At 43.6% G+C, this 27,365-nt stretch overlaps 1 protein-coding gene across 2 annotated transcripts in view; it reads left to right on the forward strand.

Moving 5' to 3' along the window:
• FAM120C (family with sequence similarity 120C) overlaps positions 1 to 20,228 on the forward strand; it is a 95,583-nt gene extending 75,355 nt beyond the window's left edge. The window contains exons 11-16 of one of the 2 annotated variants that reach the window (XM_040998171.1): positions 4,849 to 4,963; positions 10,882 to 11,091; positions 12,267 to 12,468; positions 13,811 to 13,949; positions 14,371 to 14,425; positions 19,422 to 20,228. In XM_040998171.1, the coding sequence (XP_040854105.1) occupies positions 4,849 to 4,963; positions 10,882 to 11,091; positions 12,267 to 12,468; positions 13,811 to 13,949; positions 14,371 to 14,425; positions 19,422 to 19,673 (973 nt within the window). In that variant the 3' untranslated portion in view covers positions 19,674 to 20,228. The remainder of the gene's footprint in view (positions 1 to 4,848; positions 4,964 to 10,881; positions 11,092 to 12,266; positions 12,469 to 13,810; positions 13,950 to 14,370; positions 14,426 to 19,421) is intronic. The other variant, XM_040998180.1, reaches the window with a different exon arrangement.
• The last annotated feature ends 7,137 nt before the right edge of the window (positions 20,229 to 27,365 follow it).

The following is a 27,365-nucleotide window of genomic DNA, read 5'->3' on the forward strand; positions in this document are numbered from 1 at the left end:
GTTCTATTCATTTGGATGCAAATGCCAGCATTCCATTCTTTTATATGGCTGAGCAATATTCAATTGTGTGTCCATGTTAAGATTGGAGTATTTGGTTTTTGCTATTGAATCGTTTGAGGGCCTTATATATTCTTTTCTTCCCATTTTTCTTTATCTTTGACAATCTTTACATAGTTCATTAGGGCACCAAGGTTCAAGGGCTACAGGAAAGTGGGTAAGATTGTTATTTCCACATTTTTTTCCCTGTATCTGGGGTAAAGGGGGAGATACAGGGAAAGCCCCACCCAGCCTCCCACCCAGCCCAGGTCCCTGATGTGGGGCATGCTCCAAGTGTCTTGCTCAAGTCGTTTTGATAGTTCGAAATTTATGAATTGCTGCCAATCTCACTGATCCAAGCACAATGAGGTCACTGCAGAATCCACTGATTGACATAGTCCACCTTAGAGTCTGTTTGCCCAGTTTTTCACTGCCAACATATGGCTAGAGTAGTTGATTGATTTGTTCTGTCCTCTGTTGTGGTGCCAGGTATCCTCTGCAGGTTCTGATGGACTGCCATGTCCTCCATGTGCACCTGGTTATGCTCTCCACTGCTCCGTCTGAGCCTCTTAGGAGGCTCGGCTCTGGCACTTGCACTCCCTGGCAGACCATGGAGCCTGCACTTCTCTTCATGGTTAGGGTTCTGAGTCCAGCAGTTCAATTGGGGAGATCCCCAAAGAAACTGTCTGAGGTGTTCCCAGACCAGATTCTTGTGTGTACTTGCAAGTACAGGGCCCAGCACAGTCCATCGCCTTGATCAGCTGGTGGTTGCAATTGCTGGGTTGGTTCTGTTTCCAGCCCTGTCTTCCACTGGAACCAATGGGTGTTGCAGTCCAGCCTGATTCTGCCCAGCACACACTCAAGTGTCTTATATATTCTTTAAGATATGTTTATTTTTAGAGTTGGACAAAATCGGATTGCTTTGATTTCTTTTTCAGATAACTCACTATTGGTGAATAATATCAGTACTGATTTTTATACATTGATGCTCTAATCTTTAACATTGCTGAATCTGATCATTCTGATCATTTTTTAATCACTTCTTTGTGTTGGGGGTTTATATATATATATTTTAGATAATGTTGTCGCAAACTGACAATTTGACTGCATCCTTTCCAATTTGAATGGCTTTCATTTTGTTTCTCTTGCCTAACTGCTATAGGACTTTCAGTACTTCCACAAATACATAAAGCTTTAATTATTTATCTACTTGAGAAACAGAGAAAGAGAGCCTCCGTTTGCTGGTTCGCTCTGCCAATGGCCACCATGGCCAAAGCTGTGCTAGTCCAAAGCTAGGTGCCTGAAGCCTTCTTCTGGGTCTCCCATGTGGGTGCAGATGTCCAAGCACTTGGACTGCTTTTCTATGCACATTAGCAAAAATGGAGCAGGTAGAACTCAAACCAGTGCCAATAAAGGGATCTTACTGCCACACGTGGCAGCTTTACTCACCACAGAGTTGGTCTCTAGGACTTCAGTTCTGTGTCAGATAAAGGTGAGACATCTTTGACATGTTTCACATCTGAGAGAGAAAATCTGCAAACTTTGCTCATTCTATATGATGCTAGCTGTTGGTTTGTTTTTTTTTTTTTTTTTAAAGATTTATTTTTTATTGGAAAGGCAGATATACAGAGAGGAGAGACAGAGAGGAAGATCTTCCGTCCAATGATTCACTCCCCAAGTGAGCGCAACGGCCGATACTATGCCGATCCGAAGCCAGGAGCCTCTTCTGGGTCTCCCACGCGGGTGCAGGGTCCCAAAGCTTTGGGCTGTCCTCGACTGCTTTCCCGGGCCACAAGCAGGGAGCTGGAAGGGAAGCGGGGCTGCCGGGATTAGAACCGGCGCCCATGTGGGATCCCGGGCGTGCAAGGCGAGGACCTTTAACCACTTGTGCCACCTCGCGGGCCCTAGCTGTTGGTTTGTTATACTTGGCCTTTATTTAGTTAAATAGGTTTCTTCTGTGCTTAATTTGTTCTGTTTTTATCACAAAAGAATGTTGAATTTTATCATATTTTTTCTACATCTATTGAGATGATCACATGATTTTTGTCCTTCATCCTATTGTCGTAGAATATCGCATTTATTGACTTATGAATGTTGAACTATCCTTGTATCCTTGGGATGAATAATATTTTAAATGTGTTGTTGGATTCAGTTTGCTAGTTTTTTGCTGAAGTTTTTGGCATCCACATTCATCAAGAGTATTAACCTTAGCTTTTTTTGTGTATTGAGTCCTTGTCTAGTTTGGGTGTCAAGGTCATGCTGATCTCATAGAAGGAATTTGGAAGAATTTCCTCCTCTCCTCTTTTCTGGAGTATTTTTTTATTATAAAGAGAACAGAATTTTATTCATTCCATACATAGAGACCAAGAAAATAATAAATTTTGATCACTGCCTTGTTTCCCCCACCCTCCTTCTTCCTTCCTGTATCTTTATCCATTTTTACTAAGATGTAATTTTAATCCACTTGATGCTTACAGGTTTAATTTGTCACAGGTTCTAACCCTGAACAAGTAAAAATAGGAAGACCCCCGTTCCATAGAAGTATAAACATATCCAAGAGACCCTCTCATTACTAAACATTTTTTGAATCATTTAAAAGAAGTTTGTGTTAGCTCTCAGTGTTTGGTTAACTTTCTGCAGTGAAGCCATTTGATCCTGACCTTTTTCTCTAATATCCGGTTTTAAGACTTATTTATTCAATTATATATGTATGTATTTGAAAGGCAGAGTGACAGAGAGAGGGAGAAACACAGAGAGATCTTCCATCCATTGGTTCACTCCCCAAATGGCTGCAGCAACCAGGACTAGGCCAGGTCAAAGTCAGGAACCTGACCAAGCTCCATCCCAATCTCCCACAAGGGTGACAGTGACACAAGAACTTAGGCCAGCATCCACTGCCTTGCTGGGCACATGAGCAGGAATGCTGGCTTAGAAGCTGAGTAGCTGTTACTTAAATTGCTATTCTTATATGAAGGTACAAAGTCCTAAACAGAGACCTAACCTAGTGCACCACAATGCCCACCTACCATTGTCTTTCCATCTTGTCATCAATTTAATTTAATTCTTCTCTCTTTTTTCTTATTTATATAACTTTATCAATGTTTTTATTCTTTTGAAGAATTATCTCTTTGTTTAATTGATATTTAATATTTTTCTTTTGGTTCTTGCCATTTATTATTCTCTTTTTGTTAAAAAAAAAAAAAAAAAGGATTTTTTTTTTAAGGCAGAGTAGGTCTGGGATGATGGCTATATTGGCTAATCCTCCAGCTCCAAGCACTGGGAACCCATATGGGTGCCAGTTCGTGTCATTGCTTCTTCCATAAAGTTCTCCCTCAGTAAATCTGAAGACACTGTCCTTCCTTTGTTGTCCTGTTTCTTTTCTGTGACCAAGACAAGGGCAAGACACCTACATTCGTGGATCCCTTCTTTGCTATTCTTACTTACTGGTTTCTCTTTCTCTTTGAAGGACTTTTTTTTTTTTTTTTTTTTTTTTGCCTTATTTTGACAGGTCTGGCAGAGATAATGTCTCTCTTGTCTTTTGTCTTTCTATCCCTTATCTCTATAGGATAGCTTTTCTGGGTACAGTGTTCTTGACTGCTAATTTGTTTTCCAGCCATAATGTGGATGTCTCATCTCGCTGTAGCCCAGCAAGGCCTCTCCTGCGAATGGTGTAGTTGGGCACACTGGGGCATGTTCCTTGATTTTGCAGTCTTGAGTCTCTGCTCTTCAGCTTGGAGAGCGTGCTTAGTAGGTCTTGGGGTAGACCTAGTGAACTTGAATGTAACTGGTGATCTCTGACCTTCTTGTATCTAGATAGCTGTATCTTCTTAGAGAAAGTTTTATGCTATTATCCCATTGAAATCCTTTTGACTCCTTTGATATTCTGAAGTCTTCCTTCAACTTGAGTAATTGAGAAATTTCCTCTTTTCATGCTGTACAAAGTTTCCATAAGCTTTCTTTATTTCTTGACCAAGACACTACTACAATCCAGGAGAAGACTCAGATGGAGATCTGAGCTCTGGCTTTGGCCTGGACCAACCCTGATTGATGTAGGCATTTTGGAAATGAAACAAGATGAAAAGATCCATCTCTCTCACTCTGCCTTACAGGCAGATAAAAAACAAATAAACAAACATTTTAAAAGGCAAATATGTGAGCCTGGCACGGTAGCCTAACGTCTAAAGTACTTATCTTACATGAACCAGGATCCCATGTGGGTGCCTGCTCTTGTCCCAGCATCCTTGCTTCCCATCCAGCTCCCTGCTTGTGGCCTGGGAAAGCAGTGGGTGCAGGGGTCCAAGCACTTGTGCCATCTTCTGCTGCTTTCACGCCCTAAGCAGGGCACTGAATCAAAAGTAGAGCAGCTAGGATTAGAACCGGTACCCGTATGGGATGCCAGTGTCAGAAGTGGTGGCTTATCCTACTAACCATGGCACCGGCCTCAGCATATATACCCTTCTCTCAACCTAGAACAGCCTCCCCCACTTTTTGTCTCATTGAATACCATAAAGCCTTTAAAACTCAGTTTGTGCTGACTCAGCATACTTTCTCTGCCTCTTAAAGTTACAGCCCTCCATGGTCTCCTCCTCATCTACATGACTCTTAGTGTGAGTGTGAGATCCAGGCACTGATCTAGTCACTGACAGTGCCTGTCTCACGTAGCAGCAAGGTTGCAGGTAACCACAGGTAACACTTCTTTTATTCTCAGTTGGAATGTACTAGCCGGAAGTGTAGCCTAACAGGTTATTAGCTTAATGGATTGATCTAATTCATAAGCTATTGTTGCCTGCTGATGATGTTGTCTTTTTCTAGGTACATGATTCAGTGGCCTGGTGGCAGAATCCTGCATCGCCATGAGCTAGATACCTTCCTTGCCCAGGCAGTGTCAACACAGCTTTATGAACCAGACCAACTCCAAGAACTCAAGGTGATTTGGTCTGCCCTCGTTTATATTCTTTTCTGAGCTCATAGGTCTACTTTGGGGTTTCTTTTTCCCTGAAACTGAAGAGTAAGTTCTACAGGTAAGCTTATGATAGTGTTTAGCTAAACAGATTTATGTCTAGTCATGCAGGTGCTTGCTATACTGTCCCATAATGTTGGATTCACATCAGAAAAGATGTACAGAAAAAATGAATATCATATAAGGCAAAGGAATTATGGCCCACAGACTTCAGTAAGGTTTCTGTCCTTACAAGACATTCCATGGGGACTCGTCCTAATGTTTTCCTGTTTGTGCCTCAGTTAATGATCACACGCCCTCCTTTTAATAATCCAATGGGAAAAAGTATCAAAAAAATAAGAAAAAAAACTTCCATAAAACAGAAGGCAGTAGAACAAAGTGACAAGCACAAATGAATAGATTTCAATTCTTTGCACCAAAACAAGCTAAAGTTCATTTTTGTACAAATGTTTTCAAGTACACTAGCAGAGATACGGGCTCTGAAGCCAAAGTACCTTGAATTTGAAGTCATTACATCCTGACTATATGACCTTGGGCTGGTTACTTAGCCTCTTTAACTTCTGTGTCCTTGCATACAGGACTGAGAGTATGAAGTAAAAGGATGCCTTCCTTATACAATTTCTTAAAAGATCCATTTGTTTTTGTTGGAAATACAGATATACAAAGAGAAGCAGAGATAGAAAAATCTTCCTTCTGCTGGTTCACTCCCCAGGTGGCTGCAATGCCACTGGGCCTACCCAAAGCCAAGAGCCAGAAGCCTCTTCCAGGTCTCCCACATGGGTGCAGGATCCCAAGCCTTTGAGTCACCCTCTACTGCTTTCCCAGGCCACAAACAGAGATTTGGATGGCGAGTGGAGCAGGCAGGACATGAACTGGCACCCATATGGGATCCTGGCACGTGCAAAACAAGAATTTAGCCACTGAACCATCATGCAGAGCCCTTTCCTTGCATATCTTAAGTACACAGTATTTGATATATGTTGGCTATTAATATAAGACACTCCTCCCCAGACTTAAATAGCCAAGGTACTTTGAGGTCCTAATAAGGCCTCCAAATTTTAATTTATGTTAAATCAGCTAAGGGAATGATAAAATAGTGTTAGGCAAAATAGCGAATGGTTCCATTCTTCAATAAATGTAATATTACTTGGTCCTAGAGCAGATATTAGTTACAGACTGCAGATAACTTCTCTTACTAACAGCTGTCCCAGGGGCCACTGCAGTAGCATCATAAGCTAAGCTTCTGCCTTTGGTACTGATATCCCGTTTGAGCACTGCTACAAGTCCGGTCTGTTCAACTTCCTGTCCAGCTCCCTTCTAATAGCCTAGGAAAGCAGTGGAGAATGACTTAAGTCCTTGGGCACTGGCACCCACCTGGGAGACCAGGAGGAAGCTCCTGACTCCTGGCTTGGTATCAGCTCAGCTCTGGCTGCTGCAGCCATCTGGGGAGTGAACCAGTGGATGAAAGATTCTCTCTCTCTCTTCCCCTCTCTCTCCCCGCCTCTGTGTAACTCTGCATTTCCAATGAAAATAAAATAAATCTTTAAAAAAAAAATAGCTGCTTCAGGACCAATTTCAGATAACCAGTATCATGACAACTTTGATGTTTTCTTCCAGACTCTGGTCAGGCAGTAGTCACAATGTTGAAACACTTTATGTCATTGTATACAGTCAGCACTCCATGGCTGTGGGTTCTGCAGCCAGGCCAAGGGTCAGAAATCCTCAGGGCAGAAACCTGCATCTTGATATGGCTGTTGTGGTGCAACAGATTAAGCTATCTCTTGGCATGCGCACATCTTGTTATCAGAGTGTTTGTTTTGGGTTCCGACTTTGCTTTTGATCAACCTTCCTGATAATGCACCTCCTGGGAAACAGGCAGGTGATGGCCAAGCACCTGAGTTCTCACCACTCACATGGTGAGGGGAAAACTGGATGGAGTTTCAGGCTCCTCCCCCAGCCGTGGCTGTTGTGGACATTTGGGCTATGAACCAGCAGGTGCATGATGAGTGTGTGTGTCTCACTGTTTCCCTCACTTCGCATTTCAAATAGATTTGTTTTTATTATGTTGCATTATATGACACAGTTTCAATGTTTTTTTTAAAGATCTATTTATTTGAAAATCAGAATTAGAGAGAATTAGAATCTTCCATGCACTGGTTCACTCCACAAATGGCCATAGCGGCCAGTGATGAGCCAGGCTGAAGCCAGGAGCCAGCAGGTCACCCAGGTCCTTGGGCAGCAGAGGCCCAAGCACTTGGGTTATCCTCTGCTGCTTGCCAGGTATATCAGCAGGGAGCAAGATGGAAAGTGGAGCCCCAGGCCTTGAGCTACACTTGATCTTAGCCAAAAGGCCGAGAAGCGACCTAGGCCTTGAACTGGTACCCAAATACAATGCTTGTGCTGCAGGTAACAGCTTTACCCAATATGCTATAGTGCCAGCCCCTTCAAATAGGTTGTTTTTAAAAATTTCATCTATATTCAACATGTACAGGCTTCCTTTATTTTAATTTTATTTTTTTAAAGATTTATTTATTTTTATTACAAAGTCAGATATACAGAGAGGAGGAGAGACAGAGGAAGATCTTCCGTCCGATGATTCATTCCCCAAGTGGCCGCAACAGCCGGTACTGTGCTGATCTGAAGCCAGGAGCCAGGAACTTCTTCCAGGTCTCCCACACGGGTGCAGGGTCCCAAGACCTTGGGTGGTCCTCGACTGCTTTCCCAGGCCTCAGGCAGGGAGCTGGATGGGAAGTGGAGCTGCCAGGGCTAGAACCGGCACCCATGTGGGATCTTGGAGCTTTCAAGGCGAGGACTTTAGCAGCTAGGCCACCACGCTGGGCCCCTCCGCTGCCAGGCCCCTCCTTTATTATCATTATTACCTAAACAATAAAATCAAGTGGTTACTGACATGGCATTTGCATTGTGTTCAACATCATACAATAATTTGGAGACACTTTAAAGGATATGGGAGGATGTGTGAGCAAGCACTGCACAATATTTTTTTAGGGACTTAAGCTAGCTTCAGCGAATTTTGATGCCTTTGGGACCGTAGGACCAAGTCCTGTATAACTACTAGACAGCTGTATGAGTTTTCAGTCGATATCAGCTATATTTTCTGTGCCTCAAAACTTCTAATAAGATCTAAACAAAAAATAAAATAAAAATAAAAAAGACTAAATTAAAAAAAAAACTTTCAGTAAAATCTGGTTCTGTTGATGTGGCATTTAATTATTATAAGATTGACAGTAAAGATCATTTGCTATTGGGCCTGGCATGATGGCTCAGTGACTAAAGTACTCACATTACAAGTGCCAGAATACCATATAGGCACCCATTCGTGTCCTGGCTAATCCACTTCCCATCCAGCTCCCTGCTTGTGGCCTGGGAAAGCAGTGGAGGACGGCCCAAAGCCTTGGGACCCTGCACCCACGTGGGAGATCCAAAAGAAACTCCTAGCTTCGGATCAAGCTCATCTCTGGCCATTGTAGCCACTTGGGAATGAACTAATAGATGGAACATCTTTTTCTCTGTCTTTCCTTCTTTCCATAAATCTGATCTGCCTTTCCAATAAAAATAAATAAATATTCTAAAAAATATATTTATTTTTATTGGAAAGACAGATACACAAAGAGGTGGAGAGACAGAAAGGAAGGTCCTCCATCCGATGGTTCACTCCCCAAGCGGCCACAATGACTGGAGCTGAGCCAATCTGATGGCAGGAGCCCAGAGCCTCTTCTGGGTCTCCCACACGGTTGCAGGGTCCCAAGGCTTTGGGCCGTCCTCGACTGCTTTCCCAGACCACAAGCAGGGAGCTGGATGGGACATGGAGCTTCCTGGATTAGAACCGGTGCCCATATGGGATCCCGGTGTATTCAAGATGAGGACTTTAGCCACTAGGCCATTACACCGGGCCCAAAAATAAATATTTCTTAAAAAGTTTCTTGATATGTGTTTCTTAGTTGTAATATAGCTTCCTCATCAGCTTTATATGAGTGTCTGTTTATTTCACTATACACTCATCAACACTGAGTATTGTTTTTGAATATTTTCTAATTTTACAGGCAGAAGAAAGGTCTCCTGTTCATATCTTTTTTTTCCATTTTAGTGTAATTTTTATTGATGAAATATCAGTTTGCATTCATATCATTAGTTTCATTATTATTTGACGTAAGTGAGTAGGTGTGGTGCTTGCCTGTGTGCCATAGTAAATGTGAAGACAATGCAGTTTGACAGGCCTGGTGAGCAAAGAGTCACCAGTTTTACAAAGAGAGCTTGAAGCAGGAGCAGTCAAGAAGACAGTGTTCCTAGAAAGAGGCTGTTTCCCTTCTAGGGGGCTGGCAAGCGTCTTTGCCATCATCTCAGGGGACAGCATGGGCAGAAGCCACTGCTGCACTCGTATGTCAATAGGGAAGTGTGGCATGCTCAGGCTGAGCTAGGATAGCCAGCAGGAGAGGAGTACCAGCAAATGTGGTCAGTAATAATACAGGTTGGTAGGCCCCGCGCAGTAGCAAAACTTCTGAAGTCCTTGCCTTGCACACACCAGGATCCCATGTGGGCGCATGTTCGCTTCCCAGCAGCCCCGCTCCTGGCTCCTGCCTTCAGCTCAGCTCAGCTCTAGCTGTTGCACTCACTTGGAGAGTGAATCATCGGACGGAAGATCTTCCTCTCTTTCTCTCCTCCTCTCTGTATATCTGACTTTCCAATAAAAATAAATAGATCTTTTAAAAAAATAATACGGAATGGCTATCCCTTATTTGTAAAGTGTGGGACCAGAATATTTTTCGATTTCAGTTTTTTGTTTGTTTGTTTGCATTTGGAACATTCCCATATACCTAATATAACAGCCTGAGGACCCAAGTGTAAATACAGAATTTATGTTTTGCGCATACCTGGGACACCTGGGCTGACGGTAGTTTTAGCTAATGTTTTACATGTGCCTACGTTTTGTTTACAACCTTCTGTGGTCATGCCAGTCTCTGAGAGTGCCACGTTTCAAGGCATTCCAGATTCTGGATTTTCAAATGCTCAACTAGTGGTTTCTCTTGAGTGGTTATACTCTTTTTAAAAATATTTATTTATTTTTATTTGAAAGGGATATTTACAGAGAAAGAGAGACAGAGAAAGAGATCATCCATCTGCTGGTTCACTTTCTAAATGGCCACAGTGGCCAGAACTGGACTTTTCTGAAGTCAGGAGCCTGGAGCTTCTTCTGGCGTCCCCCTGGGTACTGGAGCTAAAGCACTTAGACCATCCTCCACTGCTTGTCCGGGCACATTAACAGGGACCTGGATTGGAAATGGAGCAGCCAGGACTCAAACTTATGCCTGCATGGGCTGGCTTCTTTTCTTTTCTTTTCTTTTCTTTTCTTTTCTTTTCTTTTCTTTTCTTTTCTCTTCTCTTCTCTTCTCTTCTCTTCTCTTCTCTTCTCTTCTCTTCTCTTCTCTTCTCTTCTCTTTTCTTTTCTTTTCTTTTCTTTTCTTTTCTTTTCTTTTCTTTTCTTTTCTTTTCTTTTCTTTTCTCCCTTCCTTTTTTTTATTGGAAAGTCAGATATGCAGAGAGGAAGAGAGACAGAGAGGAAGATCTTCCCTCTGATGATTCACTCCCCAAGCAGCCACAACAGCCAGGGCTGAACCAATTCGAAGCCAGGAGCTCTTCCAGGTCTCCCACGTGGGTGCAGGGTCCCAAGGCTTTGCGCCATCCTCCACTGCTTTCCCAGGCCATAAGCAGGGAGCTGGATGGGAAGTGGAGCTGCCGGGATTAGGACCGGCACCCATATGGGATGCGTGCAAGGCGAGGACTTTAACCACTGCGCTACTGTACCAGGCCCCTTCCTTCCTTTTTCGTAGTAGTTTCTCACTAGTGATTTTTCCTTGTGGTTGTTTCAGATTGAAAAACTGGATGCCCGAGGGATTCAACTTGCTGCTCTCTTCATGAGTGGGGTCGACACAGCTTTGTTTGCCAATGACGCCTGTGGCCAACCAGTGCCTTGGGAGCACTGCTGTCCCTGGATTTACTTCGACGGCAAGCTGTTCCAGAGCAAGCTCATTAAAGCAGGCCGAGAACGTGTGTCCTTGGTCGAGCTCTGTGACGGCCAGGTACCGGCATGCTGGAGGTGGCGGCTAAGGTCCCTATGTGGTCTGCTGCGGGGATGCATGGCATGGAAGGGAGAGGAGCAAAGACGGGAGGGACAGGCGGGGAGCCTGCAGTCTGAATATATGTTATGAAATTGTGATGTCAGGAAAAGTTATGATGAGCTGAAAGTCTTCGTGTGCCCCTCTGTTTTTTGTGGTACAGATTTCTTCCCCATGGACTACTCAGATATACTCGTATGCCTCTCCCAGTTTGGGGATTTTATTTCCCTTATTTACAAAAACCACTGTTAAGTCACTTTGGCATTGATGCTGTTGTGACTAAAGGGACTGTGTTTCAGAATAGAAGGTGCTAGTGAAAAGCACGTGCGGAGTAGAGGCTGACTGGTTGGCAGGGCCCCCTTGGGAAAGGTGAAGGAAGGCAAGGGAAAGGGAACCTTCCTTATTCCTTTATCCATTTGGCAGGAATGGATTGAGGGACCAGGACAGGGGTTGGCAAAATACCCAGCCTGCCCCTGTTTTTGCTTTTTAAATAGTGCTCATCCTGTACTTGTTAAAGAAAAAAAAAAAGCTTTATTGGAACCCAGCTATATTCATTTTCACTTACACTGCTTTCATGCTATAATGGCAGAGACAACATGGCCCCTAAAACCTAAAATATTTACTATCTCACCCTTTTCAGAAGAAGTTTGCTGACCTCTGGACTAGAGGTATGGACTTACCCTGGACAGAGCCCAGGGTCTTCAATCCGGGGTATGGGGAAAACGGTTAAAAGGCTTTGTGCACTTCATGGTCTCTTTCACTTTCTCTCTCTCTCTCTTTTTCTTGCAAGTCTTTTACCTCTTTCATTAAAAGAATGACTTAGTCCATTGCTGACCATGTACTAGATCACCAATAAGTCCTTGTTGTTACATTTGCCTTTCTTTTCCTAGTCAATGTGCCTCACAAGGCCATGGTCACAACTGATAGGATCATAGTGTGGGCTTCTGTGGAGACTGGGGGCTTTTGAGCCACACAGACTTCCTGAGGATGTAGCTTGGCCCACTTTATTCCAAGCCTCAAGTTTTCCTTTCATGGGACTAGAATTGTGAGAGCGTGCCTAGCATGTTCAGCACCGGGCCTGAAGCGTGGGAGAGGGGCAATAAAATTGCAGTTGCTGTTATTTTGTTCCTCGTTTGAAGGCTGACCTGGCAACCAAAGTGGAAAAGATGAGACAGAGTATCCTTGAAGGAGTCAACATGAACCATCCACCACCTTCGGCTCTACTTCCATCACCTACTTTTGTGCCTCCTATGATGCCCCCTCTCTACCCTGTTTCACTTTACTCCCGAGCTATGGGCTCAATGCCACCTCACGCTCAAGGAAGGAGCCGAGGCTTTGCAGGTCAGTACCTCAGAATGAGCTATTTGTCGTCCTCAGTTTCTTTTATAATAACCCATGCAGTCATTCTTGCCAAGTATCATAGTAGCAGTTTCACCTGTGTCTTCTCTCGCTTACTTTCCATCCTGGGTTGTGGCAGGCAAGTGAACAGCTTACCAACATGGAGGGTGGAGAATAAAGCCCATTGGATTCCCAGTCCACTATCTGTGGAGGTCTTTGGCCCCCAAGCATTTGCTTCTCACCAACCACGCTCAGGCAAGCACTGATGCGGAAACCAGGAGTGACTTTATTAATATCTATGACTCGTATGAACGGTATCTTCATGGCTGCTCTTAATGTATTCATTCTCTGTAGGCAGATGCACACAGGAGCTTGCAAGAAGAGCAACAGGAGTTGATGGCCAGCGTTGATAGCTCCCTGTGCCCATTTCCACTCTGGGAGTAGATCTGACATGTTGTCCCTTCCTTCAACTTTCAGATTTGTGGAGAGAAAGAAGTCATCATACATGCCCCTCAAAGGGTTGCAGTTTAGTAGGGAAAATAAACATGCCACCAGTGATGTTTGATTTCCAGGTGCTGGTGGTTCACAAGATCCTTCTTGCCTGCCTTCTGAAAAGCCATGCTAAGATCCCCAAATGCAGAGCTCTTGTCCCTCTTAGGAATACTTCCTTGTTTCCTGAACTCTCAATTTTACATAAACCAAGCATTGTTTACATGCTCAATGGCGTAATGGTGGTTAACATTTGATTTCTTTCCATCAACTAAAATTAAAAGCCTACTAGAATTCTTCTGTGTGCCATGAAGACTCACTTCTATTCCAATTTATGTAACTCAAGCATTCTTTTGAGTTTATACATGCAGAGTTGGGATTTCGTCTGGCTTCAGGAGAGATTGTCTTGAATTCTTTCTGGCCTTCAACTGTTGTTTGATATGCTTGCTTTTCAGCGATAAATGACTGCTAGTTTAGTTCCATTATCTTCAATTTAATTTGGTGTCCAGCTGATTTTACAGTGTGTGTAGGGACATGTGTTTATGCCAATGTGGTTTTGGCCTGTAATTTTCTAAGACACTTGAATCTGTGAGCAAATGTTAAATTGCTACTGTGTGTCAGGCCCTGCAATTGAGAAATGAATAATCCACACCCCATTTGCTAAAGTGAACGTGTACAGATCTTCAACCCTTAGCCCTGCGTTTGCTGTCATCATGATCCCTCACTGTTATCACAGTCTTTTCATCAAAGGGACATGGAAACATGAAGAGTAAGTGGGCTGTAGGATCCCATGTTCTCATGTCTTGTTCTGCATTGCACTTTGCATTCATAACTGACTTTGTTCCTTTCTCGCCAGGTCTCCATCCCATCCCAACCCAAGGAGGAAAACTGGAGATTGCCGGGATGGTGGTGGGCCAATGGGCTGGCAGCAGATCCTCCAGGGGCCGAGGATCCTTTGGCATGCAAGTGGTGTCTGTTGGCGGGCCAGGAAGGGGGTACGTATTCACATAGAGTGCTCTGAGCTAGTGCCAGTCAGGGAGTCCTTGGGGAAATGGCTCAGCTGTTGAACCCTTTTATTAAGGAAGGAGGCATTTGATGACTTCCCACTTTGAAAACCCATGTTACATCTAGTTCAACAAACATACAATAAATAAATTTAATATGTTACTGAAAATGAGCTTTTGCCCTATAGGAAGACTTGAGTTGTAGAGCAATTCAGTGTAATGTAAAAATGATAAAGATTAGGAGTTTGGCAATGAGAACATTGCCAGGGTGAAGGAATAGGGAGGTAGAAAAGTGGGAATGGGGGTGGTTGGTGTCTTAACTCTAGGAGGTCAAATTTAGAGGCGATGAACAATTGAATGGGACTGCAGATTCCTTGTTTCTCATGATCACTTTTTGTCTGTCTTGCTAAAGGCATGGAAAAGAACAGACTGGTAGAGGAATCAAAGGACACAAAAGGAACAAACAAGTAAGCCCCTTCTTTTGACATGTTCTAGCTTCTGTTTGCTATCCCTTGCATTTTCTTTCTTCTTTTAAAGACTTTTACATTTGTTTTTATTTGAAAGAGCTACAGAAAGACACAGAGAGAGAGAGAGAAAGAGATTCCATCTTCTCGTTCACTCCCCAAATGGTCACAATGGCAGGAGCTGAGCTGATCCAAAGCAAGGATCCAGAAGCTTCTTCTAGGTCTCCCATATGGGGACAGAGTCCCACGGACTTGGACCATCCTCCACTGTTTCCTAGGTATATTAGCAGGGATCTGGATAGAAAGTGGAGCTTTCATTACTTGAACTGGCTTCCATAAGGGATGCCAGCAATGTAGGTGGAAGATTAGTCTATTATGCCACTGCGCCAGCCCCCAACACCTGCATGTTCAACTAAATTCCAAGAGATCAGCTGAGATGTGGAAACCTGAGCTGCTCAGGGGAACTTTCATTCCTTCTCCAAGTGTTGGATTTCATTCCCCTGCTCTTCAGTCATCTAGTAAGGACTGGCCTGCCCAGAACTCTTTCCATAGGGCTGTAAGTTTCACTTTTTCCCTGAGTGAAGTCATAAGATAGAAACCAGGCATTTGTCCTGAAGCCCTGTGTCTGACATACTTTGTGTCACGTACAGCCGGAAGAGGGCCAGCGTGAAGCCCGAGGGGCCAGCAGAGCTGCTTGTGGCATTTGGCCCCCTGCCTTTACTGAGCACGGAGAGGAGGGGAGAACGTTGCTGCTCTGTTGTTGCTTTTTTACTTCATTTATATTTTTTTGCTTATAAAATTGTGACTTCCTCGAGGAGCAGACATAAAGAAACAGAGAGAGGAAAGGCTCCCGATCTCTGCTTCATTCCCTGAATGCTGAAGAGCTGGGAACTCCAGTCAGATCTCCCACACAAGTGACAGAGACCCAGTACTGGGGTCATCACCTGCTACCTCCAGCATGCACATTAACACATTAGCGGGAAACTAAGATCAGAAGCAGAGCTGGGAATCAAACCTGGGTATTCTGAAATGGGAAGCAGGCATCCTAAATGGCATCTTGACTGCTACGCCAAATATCCACCCCTGCTTGTTCTTTTTTTTTTTTTTTAAGATTTATTTATTTTTATTGCAAAGTCAGACTTACAGAGAAGAGGAGAGACAGAGAGGAACATCTTCCCTCCAATGTTTCACTACCCAACCCCCAAGTGACTGCAACAGCCAGTGCTGCGCCGATCCAGAGCCAGGAACCAGAAACTTCCTCCAGGTCTCCCATGCTGGTTCAGGGTCTCACGGCTTTGGGCCATCCTCGACTGCTTTCCCAGGCCACAAGCAGGGAGCTGGATGGGAAGTGGAGCTGCCGGGATTAGAATCGGCGCCCGTATCGGATCCTATCACGTTCAAGGTGAGGACTTTAGCCACTAGGCCACTGCGCCAGGTCCCTTGCTTGTTCTTAAAGACTCAGGAAGGTCTTAAATTTTCTTTATGGTCTTCATTAGATAGCCTGCTCCTTCCCAAAACATAAACTCTGAGGATCTATTCTTGTAGTGGGCCACAATCTTATAGTGGACTAAGACTGCTGGGTCCCTCCTACTACAGCAGCTTTCATTTCTTGGGCGTGTAGCTTCTACCAAGCCCTGTCTACTAGACATCTCTAATCCTAGGCAGTTTTGACATCAGTTTTCAATCTTGACTGTTCTCCTGCATACAGTCAGCTCTTACTTCCTCCATATTAACCTCTGCTGTCTACTGTTTTCTCAAAGAATACCAATCAGCTTTAAGGTTATTTTGAGCCCAAAATGGAAATAGAATACTAGATCCCCTGCCCAAAGCATTTTATAATGTACTCCAAAGCTAGAAAGCAGTGACGGTAGAATTTTTTCCAAAACTCTCAAGTTCTTTCTAGAAACTGCTCAGGTTAGGTAAAAAGGACTGTGCCCACATGATCCTCCCTAAAATGGCATAGTCTTGGTGAGTGCATAATTCAAGATATGATCATCAGGCATACAGTCTGAAAATGCTGATATTTTTGGCATAACTAACAGTAGATCCATCTTTCAGTGGTTGATTCCACTCCCCAGGACTACAGAAATATCTTTGCCAATACGGCTAGGGGAAGGGAGAATGAGGGAAGTGATAAAGTTCTGATCCACAATCAGAAAACATTATTGTGATATATTGCACATGTCCTCTTTGCCATTTTCTGTCACAAAAACATGAGCTCATGGATGCCATATAAATGCCCTAAGAGGTATTTAGTGCTTTCGATTTTCTTTTTTTTTTAAGATTTATTTATTTATACTTGAAAGGCAGATTTACAGAGATAAAGAGAGATACAAGGGTCTTCCATTTGCTGATTCACTCCCCAGATAGCCACAACAGCTGGAATGGAGCTGAGCTGATCAGAACCCAGGAACCAGAATCTTCTTCTGGATCTCCCAGGTGCAGGGCTCCAAGGACTTGAGCCATCCTCCACTGCTTTCCCAGGCCATATTCATGGAGCCAAAAGGGAGGTGAAGCAGCTGGGACATGAACTGGTGCCCATGTGGGATGCCGGTGCCACAGGTGGGGAAATAGTGTGCTACACCACTGCACTGGCCCCTATCCATTTTCAAAAGGAGGAAACTGAGGGTCAGAAGAGTAACGTATATTGCCCCAGAATGTCCAAGAAGTCAATGTCAGAGTTTACATTCTAGCCTGAGCTAATTCCAAAGGCCGGTTGTGGGCTAATTGCAAGATAGTGCAAAAACTCAATTGTTGGAGACTAGAGTGGGACTGGCGCTCCTAACCAGGATTTGTTAGAGCTTTCTCTCTAAGGGCAAGTTTTGAGGCAGCACATTGTAACAGAAGCTTTCTTGGGGCCCTGGAATCAGAACAATGATGCCAGCCAGGCATGACTCAGTTGTTATAGTGTGTCAGACACTCTCGGTGTATCCAAGTGTCTTCTATGCAGGGTCTCATTGAATCCTTGCCATAACCTGTGAAGTAGGCACTGTGGTCCTGTCTTCCTGAGCTTACTTCTACCCCCCACTGTAATTCTATATATTCTCACATTCCTACTTAAAGCATTTATTTGCAGTGTTTTGATTTCATTGCTGGCTCCCTTTGGAATTGGGTGACTAATTCCATCCCTGTGTGGAATTTTAGTGCTTCCATCTGATTGTTGGGTTTTTGGACCGCGTTTCATAGTGACTTCCATATTTTTTTTTACAGACTTTGTGGAGCCAAATGATTTAGCTGTGAATCTAGTTTTGCCATTATTGACCAAAATTTAAAAGGTATTAGATTTCTACTATGAATTGTGCCTTAGTAAAAATAATAAGCCTAGGAAGTCAAACAGGCTAGGATGTAATCGAGGCATGTCAGTGACCTTAGGCAAGCCATCTTACTTGTCGTTTTAATGCTTTTTTAAACAAATGTGTTTACTTTTATTTGAAAGGCAGATTTTACAGAGAGAGAAGGAGAGACAGAGAATGACAGCTTCCATCCCCTGGCTCACCCTCCATATGTCCATAATGGCCAGAGCTGAGCCAATCTGAAGCCAAAAGTTCCTTTTGGATCTCCCACGTGGGGAGACAGGAGCTTCTTCTAGGTCTCCCACATGAGTGCAGGGGCCCAAGGACTTGAGCCGTCCTCTGCTGCTTTCCCAGCTGGTAAGCAGAGAGCTGCTTTAGAAGTTGAGCAGTTGGGACTCCAACCACTGCCTACAAAGGGGAAACCGGCACCAGAGACAAAGGGCTAGCCTATTGTGCCATGGCACTCGCCCCTAAAATGCTTTGTAAATTTTTTTGAGGGACAGACAAGGTGAGAAAAGACAAGGTGAGCTGTCACTCCCCAAAACAGCCCGAACTGGATTGAGCACCCAAGCCAAGAGCTGTGTATTCAGTTCAGGTCTCCCATGTGAGCAGTAGGAAGTTCATTCACTTGAACCCACATCATTGCTTCCCAGGATCTGCAGTAGGAAGAATCTGGAAGTAAGGAATGGGGTTGGTTGTAGAACTCCAGTACTCCAGTATTTGGCTGTGGGTATCTTAACCACCCTCTAAATCACTCACCTGAACACTCACCCCGTTTTACTTTTTTGAGTGAGCCTCTGTTATCTTATCTATAAAATAACCAAGAGAGTCTGTAGCCACTCTCAGTAGCAATCAGAAACCATTGTTAGTTATCATTAGTGTTCATTTAGAGCCAGCACTGTACTGCAAGGCAATAGTGCAGTTCATGTGATTGTTGTTAGTTATAAAAGATTCTGTGGACTATTAAACAGCTCCACCTTATTTGTTTTTGTGGGTTTTTTTGGTTTGTTTGTTTTTTCATTCATTCAGTTGTCAGCACTGGACGGTATTAAAAAGCAGTACAGGAGACAAGCTAGTCATGAAGGAAAGAGAGGTTTATTGGGCTGATGGTTCTGGAGGGGGTGCCCCATGGGGTGGGTGTCTGCTGAAGTGGCAGGTGTCAATGATACCACGTGTCAAACACATGTAATTGGATTCAGTTACAACCTTCTTAGTATCATTGACTTATGAATTTGGGATTTGATGTTCTGCATGAATTCTGGAACCAAATCCTGTTCTAGCCATAGCAGCAGACACTAGACTTTGGAAGCTGAGTGAGCCAGGGTAGAATCAAATTCCTGCCACTTCCTGTCTGGGTGTCCCTGGGCAAGTGGCTTCAGTCTTCCCAAGCCTCAGAGTCCTTTTCCATAGGATGAGGGCATCATAACATGTGCCATTTAGGTTCCCTAGGAGTATTAGAAAAATGTGTCACAAAGCTCTATAAGCACTCTATAAGCAGTAAACGTGTCATTATTTGTGTGGTCATTGCCATGAAATTTTGGTCAAGTCTCAGGATGATGTTCAAATGCACTAGCTGTCAGCAAGCTTTGACCTTTCTGATAGTTTTGCAAAACAGAAGCAACTTTTCTGTTAGCCTGCAACCATGCTGGAGACAGGTTATGGAATGTTACATTCACATAGCATCTCTGAATCTCTGTTTTTGACAGGGCTCTACAGATGGAGTCTCTAAACCCCTGGAGCTTCATCCAGGGCGGCCACGCTTACAGTTAAATGGAAACAATGGCACATTGATCAAGGAAGAAAAGAGTGATCGTCTTCCTGCTCCATCACAATGTGCCTTATCCAGAGACCGCAACATGTGTAGTAGTGGAAACCGCTGCCTCCCCGGGAAGAATGGGGAAAAGAACCACTTACAAGAGCAGAAGCTGGAAACTCTGGCACAGCAGAAAGAGGAGTGACGACCTGATGATGGCTTCACCTGATTAGGAAGAGGGGAAAACCTGTACTTTTCTGATTCTAGGCCTAAACTAGAGGAGGCTGTAAATGTTTACCCTGGGTTTCCCACTGCATTTTGATGAGCTGTCCTGCTGCAACATATTGTCTCTCTTTTGCTGGGCTTCCAGGCTCAGACTGAGGGGGAAGTTTTGGTAAAAGATGAGTGGCAGCAACAGGGATAGTTCCTATTCTCCAATGGAATATGTAGTGCCAATATTTTCACTATCTCCCCCTCTGGGAGCCTGTGAAGGCAATAGTGCTTAGCAATTGGATGTGGTCATGCAAGCTACTAGAGCAAAATCCCAGCCTCGGTTTTCTGAATATTTACCAGGATACTCAGCTACAGAGTTCCATGGTCATCAGATGGGATTTCGGGGACAGCTGTCTGTGGCTTCTTGCCATAGAATCGTTATCATCTGCCTCTTCTTTCCCCTCCCAAATTATTCACCCCATAATTTTATACCACCACCTCTAGCTCTGGCCTACCAATCAGATTGGTAGATGTTTTCAAAGAAGTGACACAGTGTTGGTTATTTTATTTTAGTTTTTTGTCTTATACACTTTAAAAATAACTACCAATGGCCTTTGTATTGGGAGATTCAACTGAGTCGGAAAAGTGCCGGGCAGATTTTTCCTGCCTTTCAACCACTTCTCGCTGCCCACACCCGGAAAGGGTGGTAATCGATATAATGAAATTGAGTATGAAAGGGACTCAAAAAGATTGTGTGTGTGTGTGTGTGTGTGTGTGTGTGTAGATGTGTGTTCGAGTGTGTGGGAGTGGATGCTTGAATGGGTGGGTGTACATATGTATGAGTGTATATGCGTACACGTACCCTTTATATAAAGAGACAGATCTATTTATCTATACATATTTTATATATATATATAAGTGTGTTTGTGTGTATATACATATACATGTATATGTATACGCATGCATACATGCATACATGGTGATGTCCCAAAAGATTTACTGAATTTCCCAGAATTGTTTCCACTGCTATGGAGTGGTGGGTTTCAAAAGACCACACTTTAAATCTGAACTCCTTACTAAGTCACAGCCCATCACAGTTATGAGAACATGGGCTTTTTCTAAATCGGACAAAAAAAAGTACTTTCCAGAGATTGCCTGTTCAGAACAACACACACCTGGGTCGCTACCAGCTGAATCTTGAACAGAGCCCTCACATCCCATATGGTGAAAACAGGAAGTTGGAATGGGATTGGGAAGAGCTGTGCAATTCCTTCTGCAGGTTTGGAGAGCACAAGGGGGTGGGAAGGCAATTAACATTCGAAAGGGCTTTCAGCCAATTTGGAGAAAAATCTCTTCTGAAACTCCAGAGTCAGTTTGACTAGTGATTACTTGACATGAATCCCTGAAGGAGAGAGGCCTAGCATTGGAAAGATATGAGGTAGGGAAGTGTGAGGCAACTGACAAATTTGATTTTACATGCCTAGATTATTTCATTTGTTCATTGACATTTTGACTACTGGATCTTTTCATTTGCTTTCCAAGGAAGACTTCAGAGGACTCTAGCCTGGGCCTTGAGAAGTATTCTGTTCAAGATCCTGAGTCCCGTTTGGTGGCCAGGATGTGCCCAGGATAAAGAGGCTGTTCCTCTTTGCTGGAGATGATCTTGAGACAACCTTGCATTTCCAACTTCCCTCCTTGATAAATTATGAGGGATGAAAACATGGCTAGCAACAAATTAGCATTATGTCTACGTTCAGAGATTGAGGCTTGCAGCCTCACACACCTCCTTTTGGGCTTTGTGATATTCTTGCCCATAAAGTACCATTTCTACAGGAATACAACTAACTAGACTTGTAGGTAGCAGGTTCTCTCTTTTGGAAAAACTCCATGCACATTAACCCTCCACAGGTCCTTGTGATGATTTTGTTTTCCCCAGACAACCAGAAGACTGTGTGCTCACTGCCCACTGGCAATGACCATACCATAAGAACTTGAAAGAGTCAGACTGTTTCATTCCAAGTCTGTTCCAGTTTATAAGAACCCGTAGTTTGTAGGGCAGGGAACTCTGGAATGCCTTGCCCCATGCCCAGATCATTCTTCCATAAACCTATGTATGACAAGCATGTCCACCTAGCCAGTTAATTAGCAGGGACAGAGTTACAGAAAAATAGCCTGTTTGGAATCATCTCCCCTGACTTGGTTCCCCTTGTCTTGGACCTGCTGACCTTTCACAACGTCTTCAAGGCTAGGACTTCTGTATCCAGCAAGGGAGGGAATTAGTAACTAATTTAGATGGCTTGAAATTTTCTTTCTGGAGTGTGGAGGGCTCCAGAGGGCTTTGAAGCTCTACAAATAATCAGAACCACTGAGCTGTGATTGATAAATATCTTGTGTATATATCCAGTCTCTAATAGGGAAGTATGCGGAGTTAAGTGGTAAGATCGGTTTGCTTCCTGTTTCTGTGCATTGTGACTCTGATCACTCAGATGACAGTATTATTAACTCTCGCCATGGTAAAAAGATATTTTGTAGACATTCACTTCGAGAGGTCAAATTGCTGCTTTGACAGGGATTATTCCAGTTTGCCAAAAGGCCTGCTTTTCTCCCTTCTGCACAAACTCTACCTTCCTCTGGCCTGGCCCAGGGTGAAACAAGTTGACTTGCTTTCAACCTTGATTTCTTGTTCTAAGTCAACATTTTAGTTTTGGAAGGTTTTAAGAGAGAACCTTAAAGGGCCACATTTCTAGATTTTCATTTATCTGCCAAAAATACACAACTTAAATTAAAAGCCAGCAAAACAAGGTTCCTCACTGGGAGATTAACTTTGCCTAATTGGAGAAGCCATCAGGGAAGGTGGAGCCGTGGTCTCTGCTGTTTCACTTGAGGAGCCTGGCATCCTTCACTGGAGGTCCCATTTCTGACTGTGAAGTGGCCTCTCTTGATCAAAGTCATGTGGGAACACATAGAGATGACCCCTTTCCTTTGGAGGGTCACAAGCAAAAACACCCTGGTTATACATAGCTGCTGACCCCCAAGGACATATACCATTCTTGATTTCTGTTGGTGTATCTTGGGGTCGGCCTGTCATTTCTACCCTTATTCAATGGCCAGTCTGATCTGGACCAGGCCTGACAAACTTCTGTTCCCTTGCTTTGTGTTTCTTCTGAGCCAGTAGGACTCTGGGTAGACTTTGAAGCCCAAGAAGCAGTACTTGCTTTGGCTAGGGACATTTGATTTTTTTTTTTTTTTTTTGGTTTCCATCTTGATTTTCTGGCATTGTTGGCCAAGTCACACTAGCTTTTTTTGTTGTTGTTAGCACTGGGAAACACGCTGGAAGAGACATTAGGGAGGGTGATTAAAGCCTGGGGGTGGGAGGGCATCAGTGCTTATGAAGGGTAGAATGAAAGTGGGAGTAGAAGTTTAGTTATGGTGATTCAGTCCTTTGGAGCCAAGAAGGCCCCTGTGGCATGTCAATGCTACCATTTCAACCACTAAGACACCCCCTCCCCATTCCTTTGAAATGACAATACAAGTAGACCACAGTTGTAAGTAGGTAGTATAATTTTACTAAGGTTTAAACATTATACTTGTTCCCTTCCTGGTGCATATTTCCTAAATATGCTTAGGATTGGGGGTTGCGGGGAGGTGGGGGGTAGTTTTCACGGTTCCATTGTGTGTCATTCTCTTTTCTCCCTCCTGTGACTTTGGCATCTTCTCATTTGATTTTCTATTTTCTTTTTCCCTTGGCTTATTGCAATCGTGTGCTGGTCAGGTAGAGAGCTCAGTGCACCCATTCTCCTATTGCTGCTAATTATCTTCGATATTGTCAGAGGTTATTTTGGTGTTCTAGGAAAACAATGTCATATTTTCTGCAAGATCATCTGTTCCAAGTAAAAAAGCAAAATAAAACATCCCCTGTGCTAGGGTGCCCATTTCAGCTTTTGACATTGCCCCTGTACTTTAATAGATGCTCTTTTTGTCCGTGTTGGTAGTAACTAATGACTAGTGAATTTTCATGTAAATGAAGCAAATTAAGTATTTCCGGTTTGATTAATCTCTCATAACCCTGCCAAATCTGATGACTTTATATTACTTCCCAGAAGGCACTTTCCCCCCTCCTGCCTTTTATTTTCTTCTATTCTATTTTTAGACTAACACATTAGGTAAAGAACTTTAACTACAATGAGTCAGTGATTTTTTTTTTAGTGCTCCCTAATAAGTGATGTTATTGACAAAAGTAAGAAATTCTTTCATTGTTTTTTTCCCTGTGATCCTATCCTCTCCTGTGCTCTTGACAGTGTGTTTAGTGGACGGATAATATGTATTTCTCTTCCCCACTCCAAGATTCCAAATTCCCTGCCTTTTTGGCCCACCTCACCACAAAAGCTCCATAGTTCATTAATGTAAGTTTGAATGGATGCTTCTTTGGGGAAACTACAGGAGTCAATGGAAATGTTTCAGGAAGGAAAGAGGTTGCCTCAGGAGTTGTTCTGTGATGGAATCTGGTCTGTTGTTCTGTTAATGCTGATGGAAAGAAACTTACAGCGCTTAATAAAAGTTTATTCTTTTAGTAAAAAAAATTGAGAAATAATTTTAGTGTGAAGTGTGATTTCTTCTCCCGTCTCTGGATCCTTTGGTGCACATGGGGAATAAACGTGTCAATTCCACAAGTGTTGCACAGAGATTTAGGAGTCGATCTGTAGAACAGCGTGACATGAGAATGCTTGAAAACAACAGCAGATTTTACATCCTGGTTAGCTTCTTCTAAAGGCTCTGTTAACTGCACCATTTCCCAAACGGAACCCACCTTTCTGAAGCCTGCTTCTCTTCACGAGGGACATAACCTCCAACACTCAGTTACGCACGTCACTAACTGCGCTGACTGGTGCTTAGCCCTCGTGCTGACACGGTCCTCTATGTCTGACATTTGTATTCATTCTCTCTCTCTTTTTCTTCTATATCATTTTCTTACCTTGCTTCCATGCCCCGCATGTTTCAGGACATTTTGCCTTAAAAGACAACGTACCCTTTCATGAGGAAAGACTCCATATCTTTCTTGTTATTGTTGTTGCTCTTGAAAAGATTTGTGACACAAGAAAAAGAATCATTCATTTACCACATCACCTTTCAAAGAAACAAATCTAGAAACAAGCTAAATAAAATGGGTCTCAAAAAAAAAAAAAAAAACCTTCAGCTCTGAATTACTGTTGGAGATAAGAGGGACAGTTGGAGCAAGGCCCGAAGCTCAGACTCTGCCATTCCTGTTACCTTGATATTTCTCTGGAATGGTGTGAACTTGGCCTCGTGTGTAGAGATTGTAAAAGGAAGCAGCTGTGCCCAACAGCTGTGAGACTTGGAGGCTTGCTCAAGTTTGTAAACACTTTATCCTGAAATGAAAAATCTGGTATTTACTACTTAGTTTATTTTATGTAAGATCATTCATATCTGCAGATGTTCTTTCCTGCCCCAGAGGATTTAGTGGCTGGAAATCTTGGGCATGTGCTCTTTAAAGTGATCATTTATCAGTAATAGATAATTCTCGTTTTTGCCCTGCACAACATTCCTTCCTTTAGCTGGAAGTACAACCCACTTTTTTTTTCCTATGAGGAAGCATTGCTGCCTATCTTGGGATGAAGGTTAGGCTGACCTTAAATCCTATGGCTTTACCTCCCCCAGCATGGGAATGGAGGGATGTGTGACCCAAAAAAGGCCACTTGAGCTTTCTCATGTACTTGATTAAGAAATTGGCAGAGTGAAAATGTCTATGATCCCAAGCATTAGGACTAATGTGAATCCAGAATACAGTCTTCTGCCTAAATCTTCAAAAACAAGTCTTTACATATGAGAAATATGAGAATTGCATAATTGTTTGGGATACACAGAGAGGTATCCCTAAAGTTTATAGCTTTGGTTCTTGATTCAGTCCCTATGCATTCTTAATCCCATTCTGGAGGGGAAAAAATAAAATAAAATGTATCAGGATAAGCTAAGTTTTGCTGTAATACCAACTCCCAAACTCAATAGCTTAACAAAGGTATACTCTTCTCTGTTTAATACTTATTTAAAAGAGATACACAGCAACAGGTATGTTGGCTCAACTGGCTGATCCTCCACCTATAAGTGCCAGCATCCCATATGGGCATTGGTTTGTGTCCTGGCTACTCCAGTTCCCTTCCAGCTCCCTGCTTATGGCCTGAGAAAGCACTGGAGGATGGTTCAAAGCCTTGGGAGACAGGAGGAGGCCTCTTGGTCCTGGCTTTGGGTTGGCCTGATTCTGGCTGTTGCAACCATATGGCGAGTGAGTCAGCAGGTGGAGGATCTTTCTCTTTCTTTGTCTCTTGGTAGAGCTGCAATTCTTATAAAAATAAATAAATCTTTTTTTAAAAGAGCATAAATAGGGCCCGGCGCGGTGGCACAAGTGGTTAAAGGTCCTCACCTTGCACGCCCGGGATCCCATATGGGCGCCGGTTCTAATCCCAGCAGCCCCGCTTCCATTCCAGCTCCCTGCTTGTGGCCTGGGAAAGCAGTCGAGGACGGCCCAAAGCCTTGAGAACCTGCACCTGCGTGGGAGACCCGGAAGAGGCTCCTGGCTTCGGATCAGCATAGTATCGGCCCGTTGCGCTCACTTGGGGAGTGAATCATCGGATGGAAGATCTTCCTCTCTGTCTCTCCTCTCTGTATATCCGCCTTTCCAATAAAAAAATAATTAAAAAAAAAGCATAAATAAACAAAGAAGTGACCCAGAGAGAAGGAGAATCAGATCTTCCATCCACTGGAACATCCTCCAAATGGCTACAACAGCTGAGGCTGGACCAGTCCAAGATCAGGAGCTTCATCCAGGTCTCCCACATGGGTGGCAGGGGCCCCAAACACTTGGGCCATCTTCCACTGCTTTTCCCAGATTGAAAGTGGAACCACTGCAACAGGAACTAGTGCCCATATGGGATGTTGGAATCCAGGCAGCGACTTTACCCACTGTGCCACAAAACCAATCTGAAATGAATACTTTTGTACATGGCTTCTGCACCTGTGTGGCAAACCTGGAAGAAGCTCCTGGCTCCTGGCTTAGGATTGGCTCAGCTCTGGCCATTGCAGCTACTTGGGGAGTGAACCAGTGGATGGAAGATCATTCTCTATATCCCCTCTGTAAATCAACTCCCAATAAAAATTTTTAAATCTTTTTTTAAAAAAAATAATAGGGAGTGGAACTAATAATGCCTATCCTACGTCCCTTAATATATGTTTTGGAGAATAACATAATCTAGTGCATGTAAAATATAATACACTGGAAACAATCCAGATGCCCATCGAAAGAGGAATGGTACGTCTACTCAGCCATTAAAAAGAGTGAAATCCAAGCCCAGCGTGGTGGCCTAGTGGCTAAAGTCCTCGCCTTGAACACACCCAGGATCCCATCTAGGCGCCGGTTCTACTCCCAGCAGCACTGCTTCCCATCCAACTCCCTGCTTGTGGCCTGGGAAAGCAGTCATGGACAGCACAAAGCCTTGGGACCCTGCACCCATGTGGGAGACCTGGAGGAAGTTCCTGGTTCCTGGCTTCAGATCAGTGCAGCACTGGTCGTTGCGCTCACTTGGGGAGTGAATCATCAGAGGGAAGATCTTCCTCTCTGTCTCTCCTCCTCTCTGTATATCTGATTTTGCAATAAAAATAAATAAATCTTTTA

Source organism: Ochotona curzoniae, unplaced genomic scaffold (assembly GCF_017591425.1).
Source record: "Ochotona curzoniae isolate NIBS_2020 unplaced genomic scaffold, NIBS_Ocur_1.0 contig_1274, whole genome shotgun sequence".
In the NCBI taxonomy this organism is placed as follows: Eukaryota; Metazoa; Chordata; class Mammalia; order Lagomorpha; family Ochotonidae; genus Ochotona; species Ochotona curzoniae.